General features: G+C 43.0%; 1 protein-coding gene across 3 annotated transcripts; it reads right to left on the reverse strand.

Moving 5' to 3' along the window:
* Positions 1-1,051: 1,051 nt before the first annotated feature.
* Positions 1,052-24,578, reverse strand: LOC147150541 (lactase-like protein). Of its 3 annotated transcripts, XM_086025609.1 has the most exons (15): positions 24,125-24,418; positions 23,882-24,044; positions 22,198-22,358; positions 10,968-11,055; positions 10,556-10,665; positions 10,331-10,459; positions 10,158-10,253; positions 7,027-7,081; positions 6,549-6,710; positions 4,252-4,526; positions 3,864-3,990; positions 3,582-3,781; positions 3,440-3,503; positions 3,248-3,321; positions 1,052-1,939 (listed from the first exon to the last, which is right to left on the reverse strand). In XM_086025609.1, exons 2-14 carry the CDS (start codon positions 24,003-24,005, stop codon positions 3,248-3,250), a joined length of 1,665 nt encoding a protein of 554 aa, XP_085881735.1. In that variant the 5' UTR covers positions 24,006-24,044; positions 24,125-24,418; the 3' UTR covers positions 1,052-1,939. The 3 variants fall into 3 exon arrangements, with proteins under 3 accessions (XP_085881735.1, XP_085881734.1, XP_085881733.1); XM_086025608.1 differs by lacking the exons at positions 3,248-3,321; positions 24,125-24,418 and adding an exon at positions 24,438-24,578; XM_086025607.1 differs by lacking the exon at positions 3,248-3,321.

The following is a 24,578-nucleotide window of genomic DNA, read 5'->3' on the forward strand; positions in this document are numbered from 1 at the left end:
TCATTTATCAAGTAGAAGTTGCTGAGTGTTGACTTTCTGGCATTAGATTGTTTTTTGTTAGTTTTAACACATATGTGTTAATCATAATTTTAAACTCACCAAATGATTATCACACAGGTGTGCCTTTGGCGCTCCACAGTCAAAGGCCACTCTAAAGTGTGTTTAACTGGGGTCAGTGTGTAGCTTGATGTGCCACATCTCTGAGGTGAATGTGATTTTCGGGCAAAGACGAAGCGCTTACTAACAATAAATGTAGAATGATAGAGAAATAGGCATTTTGTGTACATGGAAAAAAAAATCTTAGATCTTTGAGTTCGTCTCATGTAAAACTGAAGGATTGCATTTATATTTTTGTTCAGTTATTGGTTTTATAAGGTATAAAGGAAGTTGTTTCTCAACTAAACTCAAGTTTATTTTTATAACACTTAAAAAAAAAACGTTGCTGCATACAAAATGCTGTACATGGAGTAAAAATCATCCATCCATCCATTATCTGTACCGCTTATCCTCACAAGGGTCGCGGGGCGTGCTGGAGCCTATCCCAGCTGTCTTTGGGCAGTAGGCGGGGGACACCCTGAATTGGTCGCCAGCCAATCACAGGGCAGACAGAGACAAACAAACATCCGCACTCACAATCACACCTAGGGGCAATTTAGAGTATCCAATCAACTTACCATACATGTTTTTGGAATGTGGGAGGAAACCGGAGTACCCGGAGAAAACCCACGCAGGCACGGGGAGAACATGCAAACTCCACACAGGGAGGCCGGAGCTGGGATCGAACCCACGACCTCTGAACTGTGAGGCGGACGTGCTAACCAGTCGATCACCATGCCGCCGAGTAAAAATCAATAACACAAAAACAAAGGCAGTGAAAACAGTAAATGAATAACACAATAAATACATTTTATACCCATTAAATATTAACCAATGAATGAATTAATCAATCAAATAAACAATTTATTAGTTAATCAATCAAGTCATCAATCAATTAATACTAACACAAATAGAGCAGACACCAGAAAACAATAGAACAATGTCAAGTCTCATGTTGGGTCAAAAGCCAAAGAACAAAAATGTGTCTTAAGACGAGTTTTGAAAATGGACAGAGAGGGGGCTTGCTTGAAATTTAACGGTACGTCATTCCAAAGGAAAGGATCAGCAAGAGAAAAGGCTCGATCCCCTCTGAGGCTGCGCTGAGTCCTCGGTACTGCCAGTAGAGTCTGGTCCGCAGACTTGAGGCATCCGTTTCAGCTGTTACCGTTCATAGCAAATAAAAACAGTCAAGAGAACCACAGTGTGATCATTCCAAAGCAGTTAATTGTTTGTTTTCTGAAGTATTTGTTTTTACATGTAAAGCATTAATCTATTTTGAAATCTACAACGAAGTAGCCAATCTATCTTTAAATAATATTCATTAAACGAGCAACAGTTGTTTGGTTTGCTTAATTTGTGTGACTGTATAACCAAAATGTTTCAATATTTCTTTGGCAAAATGTTAAGACTAAGAATTCACACGGAATTTTTATTTTTCATGTTTTGAAATTTGACAGAAACATGACACGCTTTTTGGGTGGGAGATCAAAGTCAAATACCAAACTTTAATCCATTCTTGCAGATCATGACAGGTAGAGGCTATTTTGAGATTCCTCTTACAGTCTGAAGAGTTTATTCAAAAGAGAACATCAAGACACGCACTCCATATCAATAAATTCTGTTGACTTTGTATGTGTTACTGCTTCTGAGTTATTCCCAGATTGACCTGATTAATTTCTACATGGCCACTGAGGTCTGATAACGTCCAAGGAGGATATCTGAGTGTCTCAGAAGCGTCGTCGCAGCAGGAACATGAGGAAGACTGCACTGAGGAGGATGCACAGTGTACACACAGTGGGAACCACAATCTCTGTCACCATCTCCATGTGGCCTATCAGTGGATCTGAAACACACAGGAGAGAGACTGAAACATCAGCAAATGTCTGTTATCTACTCCTCCTAATTATCATCTTAACAAAAAGAGCTCTGATGAGAGGAACAAACATAGACTCGTATTTAATTGAACTGTTACTCATTATATTTCACTGAACTGTATTACCAGCACATGCTAAATTGACGCAGGATGAATCGGATTTAAAAGTAAAATATTGACTTCATAATACTTCCATACTATTAACAATAATCAAAGTGCATGTAAGTAATAATTATCATGTACTCACTAACCACTTCATTAGTTGCACCTGCACAGTATAATAAGATTCAACATGAGTTGTATTTTACACTTCTGTCTTTTATAGAGACAATAATGCTCAGTTTAAATTTACACTGTCAAACAGGGGTTCATTTCACAAAATGTTTATTATTGTGATTGTAAGTTCCTAAAAAACAACACTGACTCATTCTTATGATCAGAGGCGGACATTCCGTCAGACTGACAGACCGATCCATCGGTCCGTCACTGACGGACGCCCGTTTTGCTGACAACTGACGAATGAGGGAACATCTTTTAAAACAGATGGACTGACGAATGACGGAAGTGGGTTTTCATCCATCAATTTAATGGTCACTAACCACGTCCGTCAGTCTGTCACTGGCAGACGCCCGTTTTTCTGATGTTTTTGGGGGGACCGACTGACGGTCCAACGGACTTCTGATGGACTAAATGACGGACTGACTGACGATTACAATTCAGTTCGTCATGAAAAATGACAGACTGACGAATGACGGACGGGTACCCTGGCCCCTGACGGATGATGAATGACGGACCAGACAAATTTAGTAAAATGTCCACCTCTGCTTATTTTGACCTTCTTGTGTAGTTAAATCAGATGGACATTAGCATTATAAATACCTCTGTATGGGTGTAGCAACACAGTAAATGACAATTGTATGGATATTAATCAATCAATATCTCTGTCACAGAGTGAATCATAACTGAACACGATCTTCCCTTGTTAAAGTTGGATTGCATAACAGGTGCAAATGTACCTCAAGTATCTGTAATCTGTTGACTCGCCAGTTAAAACGTTTTGGTACAATTGCTCATGTGATTGAATGACACGGTACTGTATGTCGAAACATTTGACTGGTACTGCATGTAGCTAAGAAATTAAAGTACTGTAATCATAAAAGGTCATTTGTTGTCATTGTCTTATAGTTTTATATAATATAATATTTATGGTAGCGTGGTTAGCAAATCAATTACGTCTGCTGGGAGAATAGTGTACATCTGCGATTTCAACACTTGTACCTAAACTTCATCATGAACTGGCCAAGTCTTTTGCATTCCTGAATGTTCCTGACCTCCCTGGGATTTTCTTCTAGCTGGAGGGGCAAAGCAAAAAAAAAAAAAAAATCCCCATTAGATAGCGAAGTAACAAGCTTGTGTTTGGTTCCATTTGGTTTATCAGTCCCTGCTGTAAAAGTGCTTTCTTGTGCTGACCTGCTGCCAGGAGCTGATTACTGGAAGAACACGTCTCTATTGCTTTCCTCTTCCAACTCTCCACCTGTAGGAATCCCAAAAATTCAATTAATACGGCATGGTCTCGTGCAGAAATGATCTGAAATGTTTTGTTGCAATTTACCTCTCTCTGATTGGGAAAGCCATTAGAGCTGATGATGCGTTTATAGTACTGGACCGAAGCCTTTGGGTACCGTGGTTTATTTTTGTTCCTGAAGTCTACATAGTAGAGGCCAAATCTCTCGGAGTAGCCTTCATCCCACTCAAAATTATCCAGGAGAGACCAGGCAGTGTAGCCCTTCACATTCACCCCGTCTTTTACAGCTGTAACACAAATCAGTAGAATAAAGTTGACAGGAATGTTGTGTAACTTTTAATCATACTATCTTCACAATAGCGGCCTCACCTTTGAGCATATCATTGATGTAGTCTTTGAAGTACTGCATCCTCCAATCATCACAGAGGTTAGTGCACAGCGTCTTTTCTGATACACCATTTTCTGTCACGTAGATCATTGGGTTTCCGTACTGAGTCTATGGGAGAGATTTCCAAATATGTGACACATTAGTCTACCATTTATATTCATGTCATTGTATGAAGCATGTGTCCTTAACATGGGTTTTGTATTTCACTCATTTATTAATGTTGTTCATGTTTCACTTTGTTCAACGATACAGTGGCTCACTTTTTTGCTAAGTGTAATTGTAAGCAATGTTAGAATTTTTAGAAACTTAAAACATTTCCATACGATTACTAGATGTTCTACGATGCAGTTCTGTGCAAATTTTGTGCACCTTGACAAAGTTCAACAAGCGTCTGAAGCCCCAGGGCACAGAATAGAGCCATTCAGAGCCAGGGTCAGGCCACTCTGGGTCCACCAGCTCCGCCAGGTCCCGATCTGCAAAGTAGCTGTCTCCAACGCTCGATGGATAATTTTTTTGTATGACATAGCGAGTTGTGAAGTGCCCGAGGCCCAGGAAGTCACAGGTTCCCCTGATGTAACTCTTTTCCTGAGTTGAGAATACGGGCAGCCGCGATGCTCCTAGGCCCTGTTGGCCACTCTTCCTGCCTTATGGTGGAAAGATATACAGTTAGGTCCAAAAGAATTCAGACAGGGACACTCCTTATCCCACCACAGTGGTTAAGTAAACATGTTTAAAGTTTAAACTCTCAGTTTTAATTTCTAGATTTCACTAAAATACAAACCCCAATTTCAAAGACGTTGTGTAAAATATAAATACAAACAGAATACAATTATTTGAAAAAAATGCTCCTGTCACAGCTTTTTTAGAATGTGCTGCAAGCATTTAATTCAAAATGAGTAAATCCCCCCCCCCCCCCTAAATAAATAAATAAATAAATAAATGTGATGAGTTTAAGTACTAAATAATGTGTCTTTGTAGTGTATTCAATTGAATATAGGTTGGAAAGGATTTGATAATATTTGTATTCAGTTGTCCCAACTTCTTTGGAATTAGAGTTTTTATATTAACCATTTCCATTTGAGATATATAATAAATTTATGCACACTACATACATTTTCTGGGGTGCAGAAGTATTTGGACACTTGACATAATTTGGAATAAGCCTTCATTTTGATACATTGGTTAAAATCCTTTGCAACCAGTGACTTTGTGAAATCTTGAAGCATGGGACATAATCAAATTTCGGGTGCACCCCAAGAGATGCTTTGCCAGGTCTTTGCTCGGGAGGTTTACATCGCTGACTTGACCATTGAAGAATACTCTAATTATCGGCACGTCTGCCTTAACAGCAGAGAGGCTTAAAATTAGCCCCTAATGTTCTCAAACTAGTTTGTTTGGGCAGGAGAAACAAAGGTCAAGGTCATGACGGGAAGAAAAAAAAGGTATAGTCATTAAATCCAAATAATTCATTTATCATGATGTCCTAATACTTTTTTGAGACCCTCAAATTAATTTCCTCTACATAAAAAGGCTGTTATTCCTGCATGTTAAATGTCATATTTTTAATTAAACTGTCTCAAAAGCTGAATGTCCACTACAACTGCACAATTTTAATTGGAATCACCATTTGGCTGCCACAATGAAGTTAACCTGATCGTTGATAATATTTATATTTAAAATATGGGTTCTAGTCTGCTCTGTATGTAATCGAGCGTTTTCTCAAACAGTAGTCGGACAATCTCCAGTGGGTGGAGAAGAAAGTACAGTAAAAATTGGAGATGAGGAGCTAGTGCCTTGAAAGTGATCAACATCCATTTCCTGGACTTGTTTTGGATTCAAGGCAAGTGAGGTTAAACAAGATAGTAGCATTAACATTCAGTTTGCCTTTGGTAAATTTTAAATGTATTGGGTAAATGATTTTTTTTTAAATGATTTATAATTTATTCTAAAATGATAATCTATTTATTTCAAAGTGACATTTTGCACTGAAAACTGTTTGTTAAAATATAGTGCAACACAAATATGTAGATGTTTTTCCTAACATGTTGAATAATTGTGATTAACGATCGTGATTACAATTTTGATTGCTTTTGGCCATAATCATGCAGCCTTAATGTCCACACTTCAATCATATATAGATTTTATTTTGTATTATTACAAATCGATTGTGCTAGTGTATGAAGGTAAACTCTGTCTTTGTCCAAATACTTAAAGCGGAAGTCAACCCAAACATATTTTTTCAAGAAAATGTTCTAAGCAAGCCTACTAGTTGAAACAAGGCAGTCTGATAAATATTACGTTTGTGGAATAAGTGTTAATCCACCTGTTTTTAGCCATCTCTGGGTCGGCCATTTTGTTATTTCTATCAACTGAAGATGACATCACAACTGCTTAGGGCTCAAGTAACGACCAATCATGGCTGACCTGTTTTCTGAGCTGAGCCGTGATTGGTCGTTACCTGAGATCTGAGCATTTGTGATGTCATTTTCAGTTGACAGAAGTGACAAAATGGCCGCCCCCAGAGAAGGCTAAAAACAGGTGGATTTTGCTGCTTAACTCATATTCCGTTTGGGTTGATTTCCTCTTTAAGCTAACTGTATAAAGGACAAACGAATACAGAGGGAAATTTAGCAGTAAATAGCCTTCAATACGCGAGCAAGACGTACCAATGTATTCTTTCATAACCTGAGGGTAGTCTCCACTGAAGATCGGCGTGGCAAACCAGCCCAAGTAGAACTGGATGTAGCGCTCGGCTGCTTCAATGTCCTTCTGGTTGCTGGCGTCCACTGGTTCACCCCAGTCAGCTGTCAGCGAGATGCCAACTAGACCTGAACGAACACATTTTTTGGTTTCATCATGCCATCGGGTGGAATCCTTATATCTCTAAAACCATTGCTTTTCAGGAAACCAGGGTAAAAAAAAAGTATGTTGAGCATTAACATTAACATTGCATCGTCAAAGTGAGCAAGCTATTTTCAACACTTTAGATTGGTCAGCAGTATATGAATTAACAGACCCACGTACGTCCACTAGTATCAATGTGTGGAAAAGATGAAATTGACCAAATTTGGGCATGGAAATTTTCCGCCCTGCAGTGACAGCAATGTGAGCATTGTGAGTCATCTGTTCTCCTTTACTTTATACCTTTTTGTTTGCTCCTCCATCCCTTGTCATATGTGTGCCAAACCTTAGCATGTGCCTGTGATAAAACAAAGAGAAATGATGTTCAGATCCCCGTGAGCGACAATTAATCCACAAAGTCAAATGCAAAACTGTGCACAAAATTACCATTAGGAAGTGAAAGTTTCCATTCACCATGAGACTTATTATTATTACATGTTTACCGGTATTTCAATGACATTTTGTGTTGAATAAAGACCAACTGGCATTTAGCACTACAGATAGTTTGTGTTATGACTTTTGTGTTTGCGTGTGGCTTTCCATCGAAAGCCACTCATTGACATCTACAGTCGACCCCCGTGTACTCACATTTCATCATTTTCATCTCTTTTCCTTCTTGCTTTGGATTCAGTTACTGGTTTGATCCGTAAGATGTCAGAAAATAGGCTCAAATATTGATCATTCCAAAAAATAATTTGCAAATTAAAATCAGCTTGCAGTTTGCAAATGTCTTAATTGGATTCAACACAAATGTAATCAGTCTGCTGTTACAGACGACACGATTCTGAGAATATTTACTGTTGAGTTGTTGAAATTCTGAGGATTTGGACAATTCAACATTCAAACAAGGTCTCTAAACAATTTATCGATGAATTCGTGTTTATCAGGGGTATTGCTAGGCATAAAGCTCTACTGGGGCACAGGCCCCCTACTATAGTGGGCCGCTACCATCGATTCACAGCCCGGTACCCGACTGCGGGTCACTTGTGACCGTGGGCACAAATACATTTTTTGAAAAACTATAAAAATCCTGTAGTGGAAAATATAGTATATGCCCTATAAATGTACATTGGCACCACTTCAGGAATTTAACTGATGGATACCGGTCCATGAAATATCACTCGGACCATGAACCGCTTCCTCATCCTCTTGGGGTTTTTATTCTTCTGTTTGTGTGCCATGAAAGTGGTGTCATGATACAAAAATTTTGACTTCGATACTATACCTGCATAAAGTACCTCGATACTGACGCCGAAACGGTATTCTAAAATCAGCAAAAGCGTCAAGATTTTAACTGACAAAAGAACTTCACATTTTTAAAAATATGAACACCTATGAACATTTGCATACATGAGGGAGAGTGAGATAAATATATTACACTGTTTCTTTCTATACTTGATTATTTATATTTTATAGACTACATGTAAATTCAACTTTAAGAAAGCGAGTTCCCATTTATTTATTTATTTAAACGTCACTAGTAGAAAATGTGCACAGAGGTTTATAGAGCCATTAGCGTGACATCTACTGTAATGCAGTATTGAGAAGGTTATGATCATTTTCATGGCCAGATATGCAGCTGTATAGCTTCTGTGCTTTTTGGACACAGAATAAGCCAATTCTGATTTTAAGAATGACATTTTTGTAAATACAGAGATCAATGCCAGCATTTATATGTTTACATAGGCATAATGTCTACATGTCAATGTATGTACAATTATACCGGTATATACTGTACTTATTCACTCCAAGTTTTTACATTGCATGCCATATTCTTGACCTATTTGACTGCATTTCATGTCATCCATTGTTGATATCGACAATACCTTTGCACCGTTACGGACAAGCAAATATGTTCATTTAATTCATAATGACTCAACATAATGTTGCTCGTGTGCGTGTGTGCATGTGTGTGTGTGTGTCTCAGGGGCGGAGCCAGAAGGTGGGTAATGGGTGGGCCTGGAAAAATCAGGGTGGGCCTGAATATTTCTCTCATTGAGCACAATCCTCCTATCCCGACACATCGTATATTCATATAAAATGACAAACTGAATAATATGAAGTTCCGATCAGCCTTAGACAGCAACAATTATGCCCTTCTAGATTCAAAACAATAAAAAACACAAATTCAAAAATAATGAAAACATTTTAAAATACCGGTATATCTTTTTTCATGAATCTCATTGGGTGGGCAGTCTTTCAATCTGGGTGGGCCTGTGCACACCCAGGCTCCGCCCCTGGTGTGTCTACTCTTCTCTAATCCGCTCCAAGATAGTCGAATGCCTCGTCAAATTGTGAACAAAATAATTTACACTCTGCTTATTTTTGAGGGAAGTTTTAGAAATGTATCACAACGTGTCACTCTTTAAACTGGTGGTATAACTGTGGATGCCGGTCAGCGAGGTGCTTGGCCAGATTGGACGTGTTCCCACCTCGAGCCACGCTAGTTTTAAAACAAGCCTTATGGACGGGCTTCGTCATGCTTACCATGGCTGTCGGCCATGTACGCAAAAAAAGCTCCATATAATAATTATATTATCAAGACACTTCGCGCGTCATGCTTTTCAACGAGGAGTGGAGGGGCAGCCAGCGCTTCAATGCTTGAAGCCATCTTCCTCACACACAGAAGGAGGTGTTCCACTTAAGTTGTTTCTCACACGTCGGTAGACAGGCGCTTTTAGCGTATGTTACTTGCCTTTAAGACAGAGTTGGTGTGCTCTGTGTGCTTTTTTTTTTTTTTTTTTTTTTTTTTTTTAAATACCGGTTTAAAAAAAAATGGTATCGGGACGTTTTTGACGCCCAAAAACACGGCACGGTACTGGTACCGGTATCCCGTGCAACACTACCCTAAATGATAAGTTTACCGTACTTCATTTTGATGTGCTAACGTATTATCAACAAGTCTCCTGGTCGGGGGTTCTCCAAGGCACAACGTGTCAGGCAATGACTTTTTAGAGTTGTGTCGTTGCTATAGACCAATTTAAGATGTCTTTTGGAGGTGGGGCGCACCTCGCCAGTGCTGCTCTACACGCAGCCACCCCGGGAGGGGGGGGAAGGAAGAGGCTGTAGAAAAAGCTTTACTTTGGCGCTCACGGTCGGGTTAACCAATCAGATGATTATTTTGAAAATTGGAAAAACTTTATTTTAAGTTTCTTTGAAGGCAGACGTTAATTTTCAGGAATCAAAACATAGATGGACTGGGTCAAGTCTATAAAAATATTTTGTCCAATAACAAGTCTGAATCAAATGCCAAGGAGTCCCAGTCAAGTCCAAGACAACAAAAAAAACATGTCGAGTCCGGACTCGAGTACTACAGCCCTGGAAATTAGACTTGGACACAAACATACACAAACACTTTAAGTCGTCTGAATTACCTTGATGATATGGTGTGCAGCTCTATAAGCTCCCGTTCCTTTCATCTTCAAACCTGGTGCATGTTCGCCCGTTTCATATCCTTCCACAGCAATTGACTGGAAACACAAGCCCTTCTACAACAATTCCATTTTCAGGACAGTGAAGGCAGCCTGTCATCTTTGGCCTCACATACCCAGGGATTGTTGAATGTGATCCAATACTTCACTCGGTTGCCGAACCTTTCAAAGCATAAATTGGCAAAGTCGTTGAAGTAGTTGACCATGCTGACGTTCTGCCAGCCACCATATTTCTCCTGTAACACCTGGGAGGTCGGACAATAAAAGAACATCAGATTATTATTATTTTTTAATCAGTTTTTCCAAAATTGAAAAATAAACTTAATTAATTTGTTGTTAACCTGTGGTAAATCCCAGTGATACAAAGTAACAATGGGAGTGATCTTATTTTCCAGCAACGTGTTGATCAGGTCATTGTAATATTTAATTCCTTTTTCATTGATGTATTCACCTGAAACAGATTCATAGACTGACATTATTGGTAATTAAAGTTTGTTCATTAGATATATTCTGCACTTTAAAAAAACATGTTTTGCAATACAATTACATTCTATGAGGCTTTTGTTCAACACAAAATTTAAGTTGATCCACCTATAACTAAAATCTTTTGGGTTAAACAAACTACCAAAATACAACTTTGCGGAACATTTTAACTTACTGGTTAGTCACTTTTTGTGCAGGATTTGAAGAATTGCCTCAACACTTTTATGAGTTATTTGCAAATCCTCCCAGCCAAATTAATGTGTGCATTACCTTTGAGTCCGCTTGGTAAAATTCTTGGCCAGGAGATGGAGAAACGATAATGATCCAGCTTCATCTCTTTCATTAGCTTAATGTCATCCTTAAAAACAAACAGCACACAATATTAAGATGTCATATTGTTGCCTTGTTCCATCCCCTTCAGAAAAAGCAATACATTTAGGAGGAAGTCAACCCAAACACATTTTATATTGAATATGTTCCATTCAAGCCCACTAGTTCAAAAAAGGTATTCCGATTAATATTGCCTTTGTGGAATATAAATTAAGCAACAAAATGCACTAGCCTTTAGCCATCACCGGGGGCGGCCATTTTGTCACATCTGTCGAGTGAAAATGACATCACAGTTGCTCAGGGGTAGAGAGGTAATGACCAATCACAGCTCACCTGTTTTCTGAAGCTGAGCCATGATTGGTCATTATCTGAGCCCTGAGCAACTGTGATGTTATTATCGGTAGATAGAAGTGACAAAATGGCCGCCTCCTGAGATTTCTCATATTCCACAAACGCAATATTAATCAGAATACCTTGTTTCAACCAGTGGGCCTGCATAGAATATGTCGTCGCTGTCCTGTGAAAAACACTTTCAGGCCCAAGGGCCATTTGCAGCCCGCATATATTTCTTTACTGGCCGCAACATATACTACAAATAATTTTTGACATTGCCCACAATGCCATGTCATGTCATGTCATCTTCCAAACCGCTTATCCTATATAGGGTCGCGGTGAGTTGCTGGAGCCTATCCCAGCCGTCAATGGGCGAAGGCAGACTACACCCCGAACTGGTCGCCAGCCAGTCGCAGGGCACATGCCCACAATGCTATGTTTAAAAAAGGGGGATTAAGTGGACGGCGTTAGAAGTGGAGCTGTCAAAAAAAAGTGGGGGGACGTGACTAATGGGACTACCACAACAACTAATAATACATTTTTGTAGATATGCAAAGACATACATTTACAGCCAAAATAGTAAATAGTAGAATCTCTCTTCAATAAGATAATTCAGTTTCAGAAAGAAAAATATTTTCCTCCACTTTCTGCTAAGAAAAAAATCTTCAGCTATTTGCCTCATCACCTTTAACAAACAGCTAATTGATTATGTAATTCATGATGCATTGATTTTGTCAATTACAATAAGTTAAGGTGAAAATAAATTGAAAGTGGGGGGGATTTGAAATTAGCCGGGATTTGAAATTAGCCGGTATGACAGCTAGATATAGTCAAGTGATTATTGTATTGCAGATGGACAATCATGGTTCCATGTGAATTAGTATATTAGTGATACATGGATCGGTTATTGTGTTATACATTTTTGGTAATGGTAGTGCACATTCATGGTCATCATACACAATCAGCTAAATATCTTTACACATAAGCAGTCATAAGACAGTGTCTTGAGTAAGCTCACAGACACACGCACACCCACGCTCGCACACACCACCAAGCATTCATTGTTAATGCACACTTTTATCTGTACACGCAAAAACATACAAGCTTGTGGAGGGGAATGTGGCCTCGAGTGTTTCACAGGGCTGAGTCCTTGGGACTCTGGAGCCGCCAGCCAAAGACAGGACTCGAGGCGCCAACATGACCGAAGACTTGGAGTGACACGCCACGGAGGGAGAAGATTTGAGTCTACCGACATTTCTGATTAGATTCCTCTGTTAGGGCAGTATGATATATATGTGAGGGCTGCATTTTAGATAGCGCTCTTTTCTGACTGTGCCCGTCACGGGTACGAGTCCCTCGCGAGGTTAAGAAAAGCAGCCCAGCTTGACTTTTGTCAGATTCCTGAACTTCAGAGACTGAAAGAAACAGATGGAAAATTCAATCAACTTGTGTGAGTCTTTATTATTATTTTTATATTTGAATGCCTTCTTGAAAGATAAAACGAACAGTGAGTTGTTTTAGTGAATTGATAATTCCCTGGTGACCCAAACCTAACAACTCCAACAAATTGGTGAGCCAGACGTGATCATCCAAGGAGGGAGTCCATTGGAGATCCCGTGGCTTGCGCTCAACTCTACAATATTCTTTAGACCGGCGCCGGCAAAAAACAAAAGGTAAGGGAGTGCCTGTTGACAAGAAAGCTCCAAATGCTGATTCTATTATATTTTAGAGTTGAAGAGCGCTGCCGAAAAATAGCGATAAATACTCTGAAATTTAGGAATTCTTTGCTGATTGATTTTTTGTTGCTTGTGTGTTGATATTGCCGTTATTTGCTTAAGCAGCGTTGTATGAAGTGCTTGAGGTGTTTCAGGATTCATTGCTGTATATTGATTGTTTTTTTGTTGTTGTTGTTTGCGTCTTGTTATTGGTGTTATTTGCTTAAGCAGTGTTTAATTTGTTTAATTTTTCTATTAGCGCTTGTTGGTGCGATTGCTGTACAGTATGTTTAACGTAGTTTCGAGAAGACGAGGGTGTGACTGTCTGGCCAACGGTAGCCACCAGAAAGGCCTGGGATCCTTGTGCCAAGAGGGCACCCGAGTGCTGCTGGGTCTCGGAGGAACGCACAGCTGATTAGCAGTGGGTTGCGGGAGCGACTCCGATAACTACGGCTTGTGACGTATATACAGAGTTCACGAAATAGGGCAATCGGGGATTTTCCGAGTCGCCAGTTATAATCAACATTTAAGTGTTTGAAGATTGTCTGCTTTTGTCAATAATTGTGATCTTGCATGTAAAATTGTCTATTTGGAGTTGCCTTTTGTGTGCGGATTGCGCATGCATATGGAGTGTCATTTGATGGTGTTTTATTTGATACTGGACTTGCTGTTTGGCGATGTGTAATTGTTTCGCATGAGTTTGATTTTTGGTAACTTGTCTGTGAACCGTGGGATTTCGATTATTGTTTCCACTGAGCGGTCGGGTGAAAAGGTTTCCCGCATAGTGTAAGAACAGCGGAGGCTCAGGGTCGACGTATGGTCGCCTGGTTAATTTAGTTGTGTACATAACTTTTATTCCTGTAACTGTGGAACGTTTAATATACAGTTGGTGCCTTATACCTGGCTGCTTGACGAAGCTTGGACAGATCTCATATTTAGTACAATTTTCAGCGCATGCCGAAAACATGAGTCAGGCAGTTGTGGGAAGCGAGCGCAGGGAGTTCTCTTGGAGAGGAGAGACGATAGTCATTCAAGATATGAACTATGCTTTGAGTGAAATGTCTGTGGGAGAACAACTCGAGCTCTCATGGCCATACTTGAGGGAGTTAGTTAGAGGAAGGACATTCAGACCAAAAATTAAAAGCGGTAAAAAATGCGCAGATCCTTGTGAAAGACGGCTTGTGGCTTTTTCCCTCAAGATGAAAAGGGTTCATCTGTCAAGGCGTTGTTAAAGATTTTGGCTGCATTTCATGAATTAGCAGAGGTTGCAGATTACGAGCAAAAGGCAAATAAGAATGTGTTCAAAAACCATGTACTAGAAAAACGAAGCCGTGACGTGGCTAACTGCATTACCGCTTATTATCGGCTGAGAGCAGCAATTAAAGTTCAGCGCAGCTGTCAAGGAGGAAAGAATAACAACCAAATCCAAACTGAGGAGCGCGGGCCAGTTGTGGCCCCCACTGCGGAGGTGGACCAGTAGGGCCCACGGCCCCCATGATTGAAATTGACCAACAAGCGGGCATTCAGGCCCCCATGGCTGAGATAATAAGCGGCACAGTAAGGTATCAAGTCCAAGGCGAGCCACCGAGAGGTCGTTCAGGCCGTGTCCAGGGCCAGTTAAAGGCCGTGATAATTCACTGGTCGGCCGTGGGAATCTCACGGCAAATGACAAGGCGATGATGTCTCATTGGCAGGAGAGATAGGCCAGAGAAATACCTCGCTCTCACCTTCCTTCGGGGTACATTCATCCACATTGTTGTGGACGAATGGAGAACATTAAGCAGGACCTCGTAAGGGCTGAAGTCCACACGCAAATTAGGGACCGCGTAGGTGTGACGTTAGATGATTGCGGTACAGACTTTGCTAGTAATGAGCAGCGCATAGAATCTCAGAGTGCAGCGACCGTGGGCCGGACAACACACACAAAAAGATCTGCCCCGCTCAGGGAGGAATGGGAGACAGAAGACGAGTCTGAGGAAGATGTGATCACAGGGCGGGTGGCACACTCACACACACTGCCATAGCAGCCCCCACCTTTGGAGAAGGAGACAGCTAGGGAACCTTATCAAACCAGACAAACAAAACATGCTGCTCTTGCCCCCTCACAAACACATTCATCCATTCAAGCACCACTACTACCACCCACTAATGATCCCAATATTTGTGTTTATACACCTTTCAGTATAACAGATCGTGTTTGCTTGGTGGAGAAACTCCTGCCCCCATCTAGTGGCGGCTCTGTGTTCATGAAAAAATTTACAGAAGCTACTCAAGGCATGAGTTTGGCGTTGGGGGACATACGTGCCATTTTTGGAACCAAGCTCTCCTTCCAAGATCTGAGGAGCCTAGAGCCCATGTCTGACACCATGGATTTGGCCGACAGCCGGCCCGTGACGGCGGACCTTTTGGCACGTGCTGTGCGTGAAATGTACCCAGCGCCCCTGGGGCCGCTGTCTGTGTTTTCCAGATAGGGGAGGGGGAGACTGGCTTGGCTTATTTATCTCGTGCCAGGAGTGAGTGGACTGAAGCGTCTGGGGGTGACCCATCCGTTAGCCTCATTATGACTCAACTGTTCCGAGCGGCCGGGCTAAAAGGAGTTCCTCGGCCGGTGGCAGATGCATGAGAGAGTACCCATCAATGTCAACTGCAAATCCAGCCAAGTGGCGCACACACTTTTTGCACCATTATGCCAGATATTTAGAAAGAGAAAAAGTTAAACAAGATAAAGACGAAATGTTAAAAAAAGAATTGTTGCATTTACAGATCCAGGAGACGAAACGTGCAACTGCAAACATCAAGAAGGAAAAACAAATGGTGCAACAGGAGGCCCAGACTGCATCCGTGCCCTCTGCTTCTCCTGCTCTGCCTGTGGTCACTCCGGAGATATAAAGGTAGGGGGTGGGGTCAGACCAGGGGGACAAGGTGGGTGCTTCCACGCTTGTGGTGGTTGGGGGCACTGGGCGAGGGACTGTCCCAACCAAGTGGCAACGTGGCAGGCCCAACCACAGCCAGGCACCATGCCTGTCTACATCCAAGCTCAACCTGTGCCACAGATAACGATGCCACCTCAGCAGCAGCCATCTTTGCCTCAGCTGCCTGCACCACCAGTTTGCTTGGCACTGCCGGCGCCCGTGCACACGCCTCCTAAAGCTGATCTGCTGCCGCAATATTCGGGCCATTTCCCTGCCCGCCAATAGGGGTGCCCAGGGAGCCTCAATGCGCAGGGTCTGGCGGACCCCTGCGTTCTGGTGATGGTGGATGGACAACAACTAACCATGATGATCAATATGGGGCATGATACTCAAGCCTGCGTGAACTGCCTCCGCATGTCCCAGTCAGTGACTGCTCTGTCACCCTTGTGGGCTTTTCGGGACTGCCTGAATCTCTGCCATTGACAGACCCGGCTGCTGTGAAAGTGGGGGAACAAACATTGACTCATGCATTCATCTACTCACCCAAATGTCCAGTGAATCTTTTTGGACGGGACATGATCATTAAGTGTGGAGCAAGCATCTTTTGTGGGCCAAGGGGGCTCCAAATGGCTTTTCCGGATGGGACTGAAATGGACTGTGTGCAGCCACTGGGAAAGGCATATGTCATGCTCTCTACTGCTCCTGTGGCCGAACATGATGAATACGCTGACATCTATTGGGCGGCCCTGAGTCCCCTTCCACAGGCGGCGTGTGTGCCCTCTTCCAATTCTGGTCTGCATGGCTTCCCAGCCTGCACCTCTTTAATCCACCCTTTGACCCACTTCATTGCACACTATACTATGATCCCACACGCGATTTGGTCTATCAAGATGCTTTTTCTACAAAAATTGAGGGTCATCAGTGGAATTTGCAATCTGACTTCTTGTTCGTGACACCTACAGGCATCGCCTCGCATGTGTGCCTTGCGCCGGAGCAAAGCGAGTGGTATGAGATGACCACCACGGCTGAACCACACATCACAATGGCCATCGGGGCTCACCATCAGGCCAAGGACTTGGGACCCATGGTGAAGCAGTGCGTTGAAGCTGTCGATTAAGTCCCAACTGCTATCCCTGATCTTGAGTATTCCGCCTCATTGTCAGCATATCGCATTTCGGCGTGTGTACACAATTCACCTGTTTTGGAACACCACCAAATTTCACGCGATCACGGTGGAGAAAAGATGGATCACCCCGGGGCGGAAGCCATGTTTGCACTCTTGCCGGAGGGGTTGTGGACCCGGGGCCCGACGGATATTGGGTTCTGCTCCACAGTCACCTTGTTTTTGCTGTCTCTTCACTCCTCCCAATCTGGCAGAACCAGTACCGATGCCATCCGGAGGGTGGGGAGGGCATTCGGGGGACGATCGCGGGCTTGAAAGCTGCGGTGTCTTGGAGCCGTCGTCGTCCTCCTGTAACACTCCTGTCCTACCCGTGGAAAAAGTGATGGGGGAGGATCGCATGGCACATGATCTCAGGCGCATAAATGCTATAGTCACCACACCTACTATTCCCGTGCCAAACCCATTCACAGCACTCAGTCTTCTCTACCACATGCACACATTTTTTACCGTCATTGATTTGGCAAATGCCTTTGTTCTGCCTGCCGCTGGCTGAAGAAGTGCGAAACATCTTCTCATTCACATATGACGGCGAACAGCTTCGTCATACACGGCTGCCCCAAGGCTTTTAGTTGTCACCGGGAACCTTTAATCATGAACTAAAAAACCTGCTCTATCCTCTTGCCCTCCCAGACGGCGCGCTTCTCATCCAATATGTGGACGATTTGTTGTTAGCCTCGCCCAATGACACGGTTTGCCTGGAAGCCACCGACTTGCTTTTGCACCCCATGTACCATTGCGGCTTCAAGGTCTCCAGGGCGAAAGTGCAATGTTGTCGCCCCACGGTCACATTTCTGTGCCGTGTGGTGTCACGGACTGGAACTGCTATTTCACCAGCTCACTGTGAGTCCATTCTGTCACATCCAAAACCGTGCACAGTCAAAGAAATGCTGTTGTTTTTGGAACTCACGGGTTATAGTCGAAATTACATCGCCAACTATGGGGAATTGACAACTCCCCTACGCGCCCTGGTTGCGGTTCCTGGAATGCGCAACCGGACGGCCGTTTTGAATTGGAACACGGAAGCAAAGAGCGCTTTTATTTCGCTCAAGCGAGCCCTCGCCTCTGCTGCAGAGTTGTACCGTCCAAATTACACCAAAACCTTTTACCTCGAGGTTTCTGAAAAGATCACCATCATGTGTGGTGTTCTTTTCCAGAAAGGGGGGGGGGAGAGACACGTGTTAATGTACATAAGTGTACAACTGGATCAAACTGAAAAGCGACACCCACCATGTACTCGTTACGTGGCGGGCTTGGCAAAAATACTGCAAAAAACAGCGCACATCGTGATGTCACACCCGTTGATTGTTCTCACAACACACATGGCATTCATCACTTTGACCGCATTTACTTTGTCTTCTCTGAGACAAAGTCGCTTGGAGAAAATTTTCATACACATCACATACACACATGAAGGAATCAACATGGCAGATACTATCCAGGAGGGAGAGCCACATGAGTGCGCAGCAAGAACAGTAGAGCAGACCAGGATCAGGCCAGATTTGCAAGGTATCCCATACCCGGACGCTGAGATCACATTGTACACAGACGGTTGTTGTTTCAGGGATCCCGACACTGGCTGTTTACGGGGGCCCTACGCAGTGGTGAGCCAGGACGCTCAGGGACGCATGAAAGTGGTGGAGGCAGAAAAGATGGAAGGGAAGCACTCAGCACAGTTGGCAGATTCGAAGGCAGTGGTAAGGGAGCTAGAGCTAGCCAAAGGAAAAATTGTCAACATTTTTACAGATTCAGCATAAGTTTGCAGCGCACTGCATGTTGAATTAATAACTCAGTGGCTGAGGGTAGGCTTCCTGACAGCAACAGGGACTCCAACAAAACATCAAGAAGGGATGATGCGTCTTCGGGAAGCGTTGATGAAGCCACTTAAAGTGGCCGTGATAAAATGCAAGGGAAATAGCAAAGGTGAAGGCCGGGTGGAAAAAGGAAATGAAGCAGCAGATTTGGCAGCTAAACAAACCGCTGGGTATCATCTCGCGTGTCAAATGGTGAGTGCGGAAATAGAACCTATCGCATTATTTCCAAAAATCACGCTACAAACATTATTGGATGATCAAAAGTGCGCGTCACCTGAAGAGAAAAAAATCTGGGAGGCTAGCAAAGCCTACCAAGCACACATCACACGCTCACTCGCACACTGGTGGCATCCACACACGCATGACACCATTGAGAGTATTGTCAACAATTGTGCAGTGTGTCAATTGTACAGTATTCAAACCACCTGAAGGTGACATTTCCTTTGCCTCAACATCCTGGAGAAGAAATTCAAATTGATTTCACTGACATGATTGACCGAGTTTGTGGCCAGCGTCACTTATTGGTAATTGTCGATGCGTTCACGCGCTGGCCTGAGGCATATCCCTGCAAAAGGGAGGATGCAGCCTCTGTCATCAAGGCACTAGTCAATCAGTACATTCCGACTCATGGCTTTCCCAGGCGCATCCGCTCTGATAACGGCCGGCACTTCAAAAATGAACACCTTCAAAAAGTTGAGACAGTGCTCGGCCTGAAACACACCTTTGGCTCCGTTTACCACCCCCAGTCACAAGGGAAGATGGAACGGATGAATCAAAATTTGCAGTCTAAAATTGCCAAAATCATGGTCGGAAACAAATTAACCTGGGTGGAGGCGCTACCGCTCGCATTAATGTCCATTCGCAGCTCAGTGAACTCACAGACGCAGTTCACTCCATTCGAGTTGCTGAGGGGACACCAGTTCCGAGGCCCGGCAGCCGTGAACGGCACGGAAGAAGAAATGGAGCTACTCAGGTATAAGCCGTACTTTGAGTCGCTCAATCACCTTGTCCAATTGTTCTCCATGCAGGTAGCAGACAAGGAGAAAGGAGGTGACCAATCTGACAACAACATCTTCACAGTACCATGGGTGTACTTGAAAGCCTTGAAAAGGAAGTGGACGTAGCCTCGGTGGACTAGGCCTTTCAAGGTTGTCGAGAGGACATCACACGCCCTCCGCCTGAAGGGGAAAGGAGCAACCTGGTTCCATGTGGGACAGTGCGCCCCAGCACATCAGGAGGAACCAGAGGGAGAGTAATCCGTTGGGAAATAACATCCTGTGTCGCGGCTGCGATAACAGTGGTGACTGTTTTCCCACTTTTGTTTTGCCTTGATCACCACCCTGAGTCTGAGAATGCATCGAAACATGCTGGAGAAGACAGTCGCTAATTGTTCAGGGGTCGACTTGGGGCCCCATTGCGCGCGGTACAGACACTTGTATGGCAACTTATTCTCGAGGGTTGACTTTGAATTACACCATCGGCATTACACGCACTTATCAATTTGATGTTTGTAGCGCTTTGCGTTGTGATACTCAATCAATTAAGTCCCCTCTTGAAGTTGGCTGTAACCACTCCCACAGCGACGCAGCCCACACTCTCTGGTATACACCAGCCTGCACTCATCTGAGAATAGCACCAACATTCGATCTAACCCGCTGCAAGCAAAGTTACACTACGTGCCGCAAAGGATTTATATCATTCACGAAAATAGAGCTCTATGTATTGTCTTATCTTCCTAAAGATTCAGATCAGAGCAACTTCTACTATGGCAAACAAGGTACAGTATAGATAAGCTTGGAAAAGTCAAGTGACCTATACATACACACACCCGCACACGCACACACACACACACACACACACACACATAATATATATACACAGAGCTGGGCAGTCCGTCCCTGGGCCGGACCGGTCGGACCCTCCGGATGCCCATTTTTGGGGCGCGGGGGTGGGCGGCTGACAAATTTTTAAAAAATGGCTGGACTAAGCATGGCCGGAAGTCGATTTTAGTCCGGCCCACTAATCGGCCCTCATGCGTGTGACGTGCTCGCTTGCCGGCAAAATTTCATCTCAGCCTACTCTGTGAAAGGCTTCTTTTTAGGCTTTTTTCTACTCCCGCGTCGGCGCAAGCGAAAACTGATGTTATAGGGATTGTGGTATTGCCCCCCAGCACCCCCCGCCCCCTCTTGTAATGGTATGCCCCAGTTGCAGGTGGGAGGCGCGGGTTACGTGATGTGAAAATAAGGAAATACAAACACGCTTGAACACACGTTGCTGTCTCACGTCTCTTCTTATACAAACAACTGTCACATTGATTCACATGACTGACGCATTGTGCTGTTGGTGACAGGTCTGCAACACATGCCACGCACACATAAGGATTTGTTGCTGCTCTGGTCGGTCCATTATGTTGCGATGACACATGATACAGTTTCCCACACGGAGAGGATGCCCCACGCAGCTCGTTGCTCCTGCAAAGCAACTAGTTTAGCAGCGTTGTGTGTGGAAAGAATTTACTCACCCACGTTCCCCCTTAGCCGCCACCTTCCAGATCGTTTTCGCAATAAAATTAAATGCATCGTCTAGTCATCTCGGTCCCTTTATGGTTGTAGCATGCACAATATCCATTGTGGTCGCTGTCTTTTTGAAGCAACGCCCCCCCGACTTGTTTCAACTTGTGTCCACGAGTATATATATTATTATTATTATTATTTTTTTTTTTTTTTTTTGAGTACATTCAAGCTGCGCGCAGCACTGACTCAAGGATGACGCAGCCACATCAACGTGGAGTTCATGCACTTCTCTGGCATCTTCCCTATTTATGGAAATACGCCATAGCAAACCAGCTGTGTATAGTGGTTTGCTGGTATTCTTTTATTTTGAAGGCCGGGAAGGAGGGGAAGTGTGGAAAATAAATAAGTAACTTGAGTACGACTTTTGGCTGGCCGTTGGACCCAAATAACTGGAAGGGTAACGGCCTTTGTGAGTGTGGATGTTTGTTTGTCTCTGTGTGCCCTGCGATTGGCTGGCAACCGATTCAGGGTGTCCCGAGACTGCTGGGATAGGCTCCAGCGGTATAGATAATGATATATCAAAAGTGAGGGAATAAAATACCACTATAATCAACCATAAACATGGTTTGTTCAAAGCAGACTGAACAGTCTGGTTATTTGTAGTCCTTCAAGAGTCTCGATATCACTCTTTAGGTTTGCTCACCTTAAACTTGTAGAACCCATCACATGAGGAATCTCCAGTTACATTTTGGAATATTTTTCCCTTTTTATGTGAAAATGCATCCCAGATGCTCATTCCTTTGCCATCGACATTCCAAGCTCCCTCTGTCTGATAAGCAGAACTGCCAGCACCCCAGGTGAAACCTGCAGAGAAAATCAGTGTCACTAGTGCTACTCTTTTGCGTCATTTTTCATCAAATGCAAAATATTGTTAATGTTTTGTTTTTTTAATTGTCATTGTAGCTTGCAGTTGTGCTTCTAATACTTTGTTTGCGATATTTAGGTACTCAATTAATACCTACTACCTACAGTGTTACATTTGTGAAGGTAGAAATTTTGATACAACTCTTGTATTGCAATTTATTATATAAGATTGAGTAAAGCCTGAGAGTATATATATGGTTCAGATTTAATGGAAACCATGAATTATTTCATAGTCATTCCATTCAACTCAGTTGAAGATGATAGTATTCTAGATATCTCTTGCAGTGTGTAGTTGCATGACAGATTTCAAAAACTGCTTCAACAAATGACTTGGGCATTTAGGGACTTTTATTTACTTCCACACAGAAAGACTGAATAATAATGACTTAGTATATTGTTAAATTCCGAGCTGGGCATCGCCTAACCACCACCGCGTTCCGTCCTGCATATTTAATCGACCACGTGGTCCCGGTCCATCCCTCGTCAGCGACAGCCAATTGGCGTCGAGAACGTAATTCTCAAGTCACAAGCAGGCGCCACACGAGCAGACATGCCGCCAAAGAAAAAATATCAAACAAAAACAACAGACACACGCACAGCGGGTTAATCGGTGAAATAAAAAGAATATGGAGCTCATCTCATTGCAAGGTACACAACCCTGTTTTATTTTGTATTTTATTTTCCTTACTTGGCCAAGTGTCAGGAATGCGGCACCTGCATGTGACGTGGTACAGGTTAAGTCTGTTGTCGACGTTGTTTGGCTGACTCGACCGACTGGGACCGCGTGGCTCGATTAAATATACAGACAGGAAATCGGCGATGCCCAACTCTGGTCAAATTATTGTTGCACTTGAATGGTACTGCAATACTGGCGTTAAACCAACTCAAAATGTCCACTTGTGAATTTAGTTGATCTAAACTCAAACCAATCTCATGGTTGGAATTCAAAGGGGGTGAAAATGTAAAGTGACAGTTTTGTAGTGGTTTGTGATTACCACAATACAATAGAGTACAGTCGAGTTGACCTGCACATATTCACAGTTTGTGGCACACACGGATTCGCATATTCGCAATGTTTTTTTCCAATTTTTTATTTTTACTTTTTCATAATCATAAATATTTTTTGTTGAGTTGTTTTGCCCCATCCCCCTGTGTTTCATCAAAAATGTATATTGAATGTTTATCCGTGTTTTTTGAAGACTTGTTTAACATATTTAAGAATGGTAAACACATTTTCACAGAGATGCATAAAATGTTTTAGTTTGCTGAACCTTTTAAGTCCCTTGTTATAGACAGAAATAGCATTTTGCAAGTGTCGAGTTTAACTTCCATGGAAGGTTTTGAAAATGCCCCGAACAACTATGGTAATGTCATTATATCAAATATTGATTATACGAAAGACACCCCCCCCCCCTTGACTTTTAGGATTTTTGGTCAATGGAGGTCCTTTTTTGGACACTTACCTGTTGGGAAGGTTCCGTAATAGAAAGATGTTCTCTCAGTCTTCGTCCAGTCAAAGTCCTCGCTGGCTGACGTACACAGCACCAGTGCAAACACATGATACAACCTCAGGAGGCACCACCGCATTGTGACGGTTGGTTCGGAGCCTTCTGTCTTCGATCACACCTAGAGTAGAGAACAACCACATTAAACAACTGCACTTCACCCTAAAAAGGCTCAAATGAGGACAGAAGAGTTTAACTCACAAGTGTCAGATGTCCAGGTGTTGAACAAAAAGCATTTTACTTAAACCCTAAACCTCAGGAATCATAATTTTGAAAATATTCCTGGCTTTGACTCTAGATTTATTTGCGCCAGCTGTAAGACACATTGACACAAAACCCTATGAAAGACAAAAAATATGCCAGCTTGTCCAGCACTGCCAGGAAAGGGACATATTTTGTGGCTGCAGCTTGAAAATGCCAAAATACAGTAACAAATGAAAAGTAGGTAAAGTTCCCTGTGAGTCGGGCTGGTCCGCCTACATTCACATTTCACAACCACATATACGTGTCTGACCTGCTGCTTGTCCTGCATTGGACACTTGCAGGAAGGCGCTCCAAAGCAATGGAAACGTCTCCGATCTTCTGGGCTGGTTGAATGGTCACCACTGAGCAGTGACAAAACACTGTGAAGCATCCAGGACATTTACTGCTTTCA

The sequence above is a fragment of the Filicampus tigris genome, chromosome 3 (assembly GCF_054856515.1).
Source record: "Filicampus tigris isolate MCC_2025a chromosome 3, RoL_Ftig_1.0, whole genome shotgun sequence".
Classification (NCBI taxonomy): Eukaryota; Metazoa; Chordata; class Actinopteri; order Syngnathiformes; family Syngnathidae; genus Filicampus; species Filicampus tigris.

Bases quoted from the DNA above. Each gene is read 5' to 3' on its own strand.
- LOC147150541 (XM_086025608.1), bottom strand. From the start codon at position 24,005: ATGCGGTGGTGCCTCCTGAGGTTGTATCATGTGTTTGCACTGGTGCTG. The intron at 3,782-3,863 runs GTGAGGCCGCTA...TTTGTGTTACAG, and splicing joins CATCAATGATATGCTCAAAG to CTGTAAAAGACGGGGTGAAT. The intron at 3,504-3,581 runs GTAAATTGCAAC...GGATTCCTACAG, and splicing joins GCTTTCCCAATCAGAGAGAG to GTGGAGAGTTGGAAGAGGAA.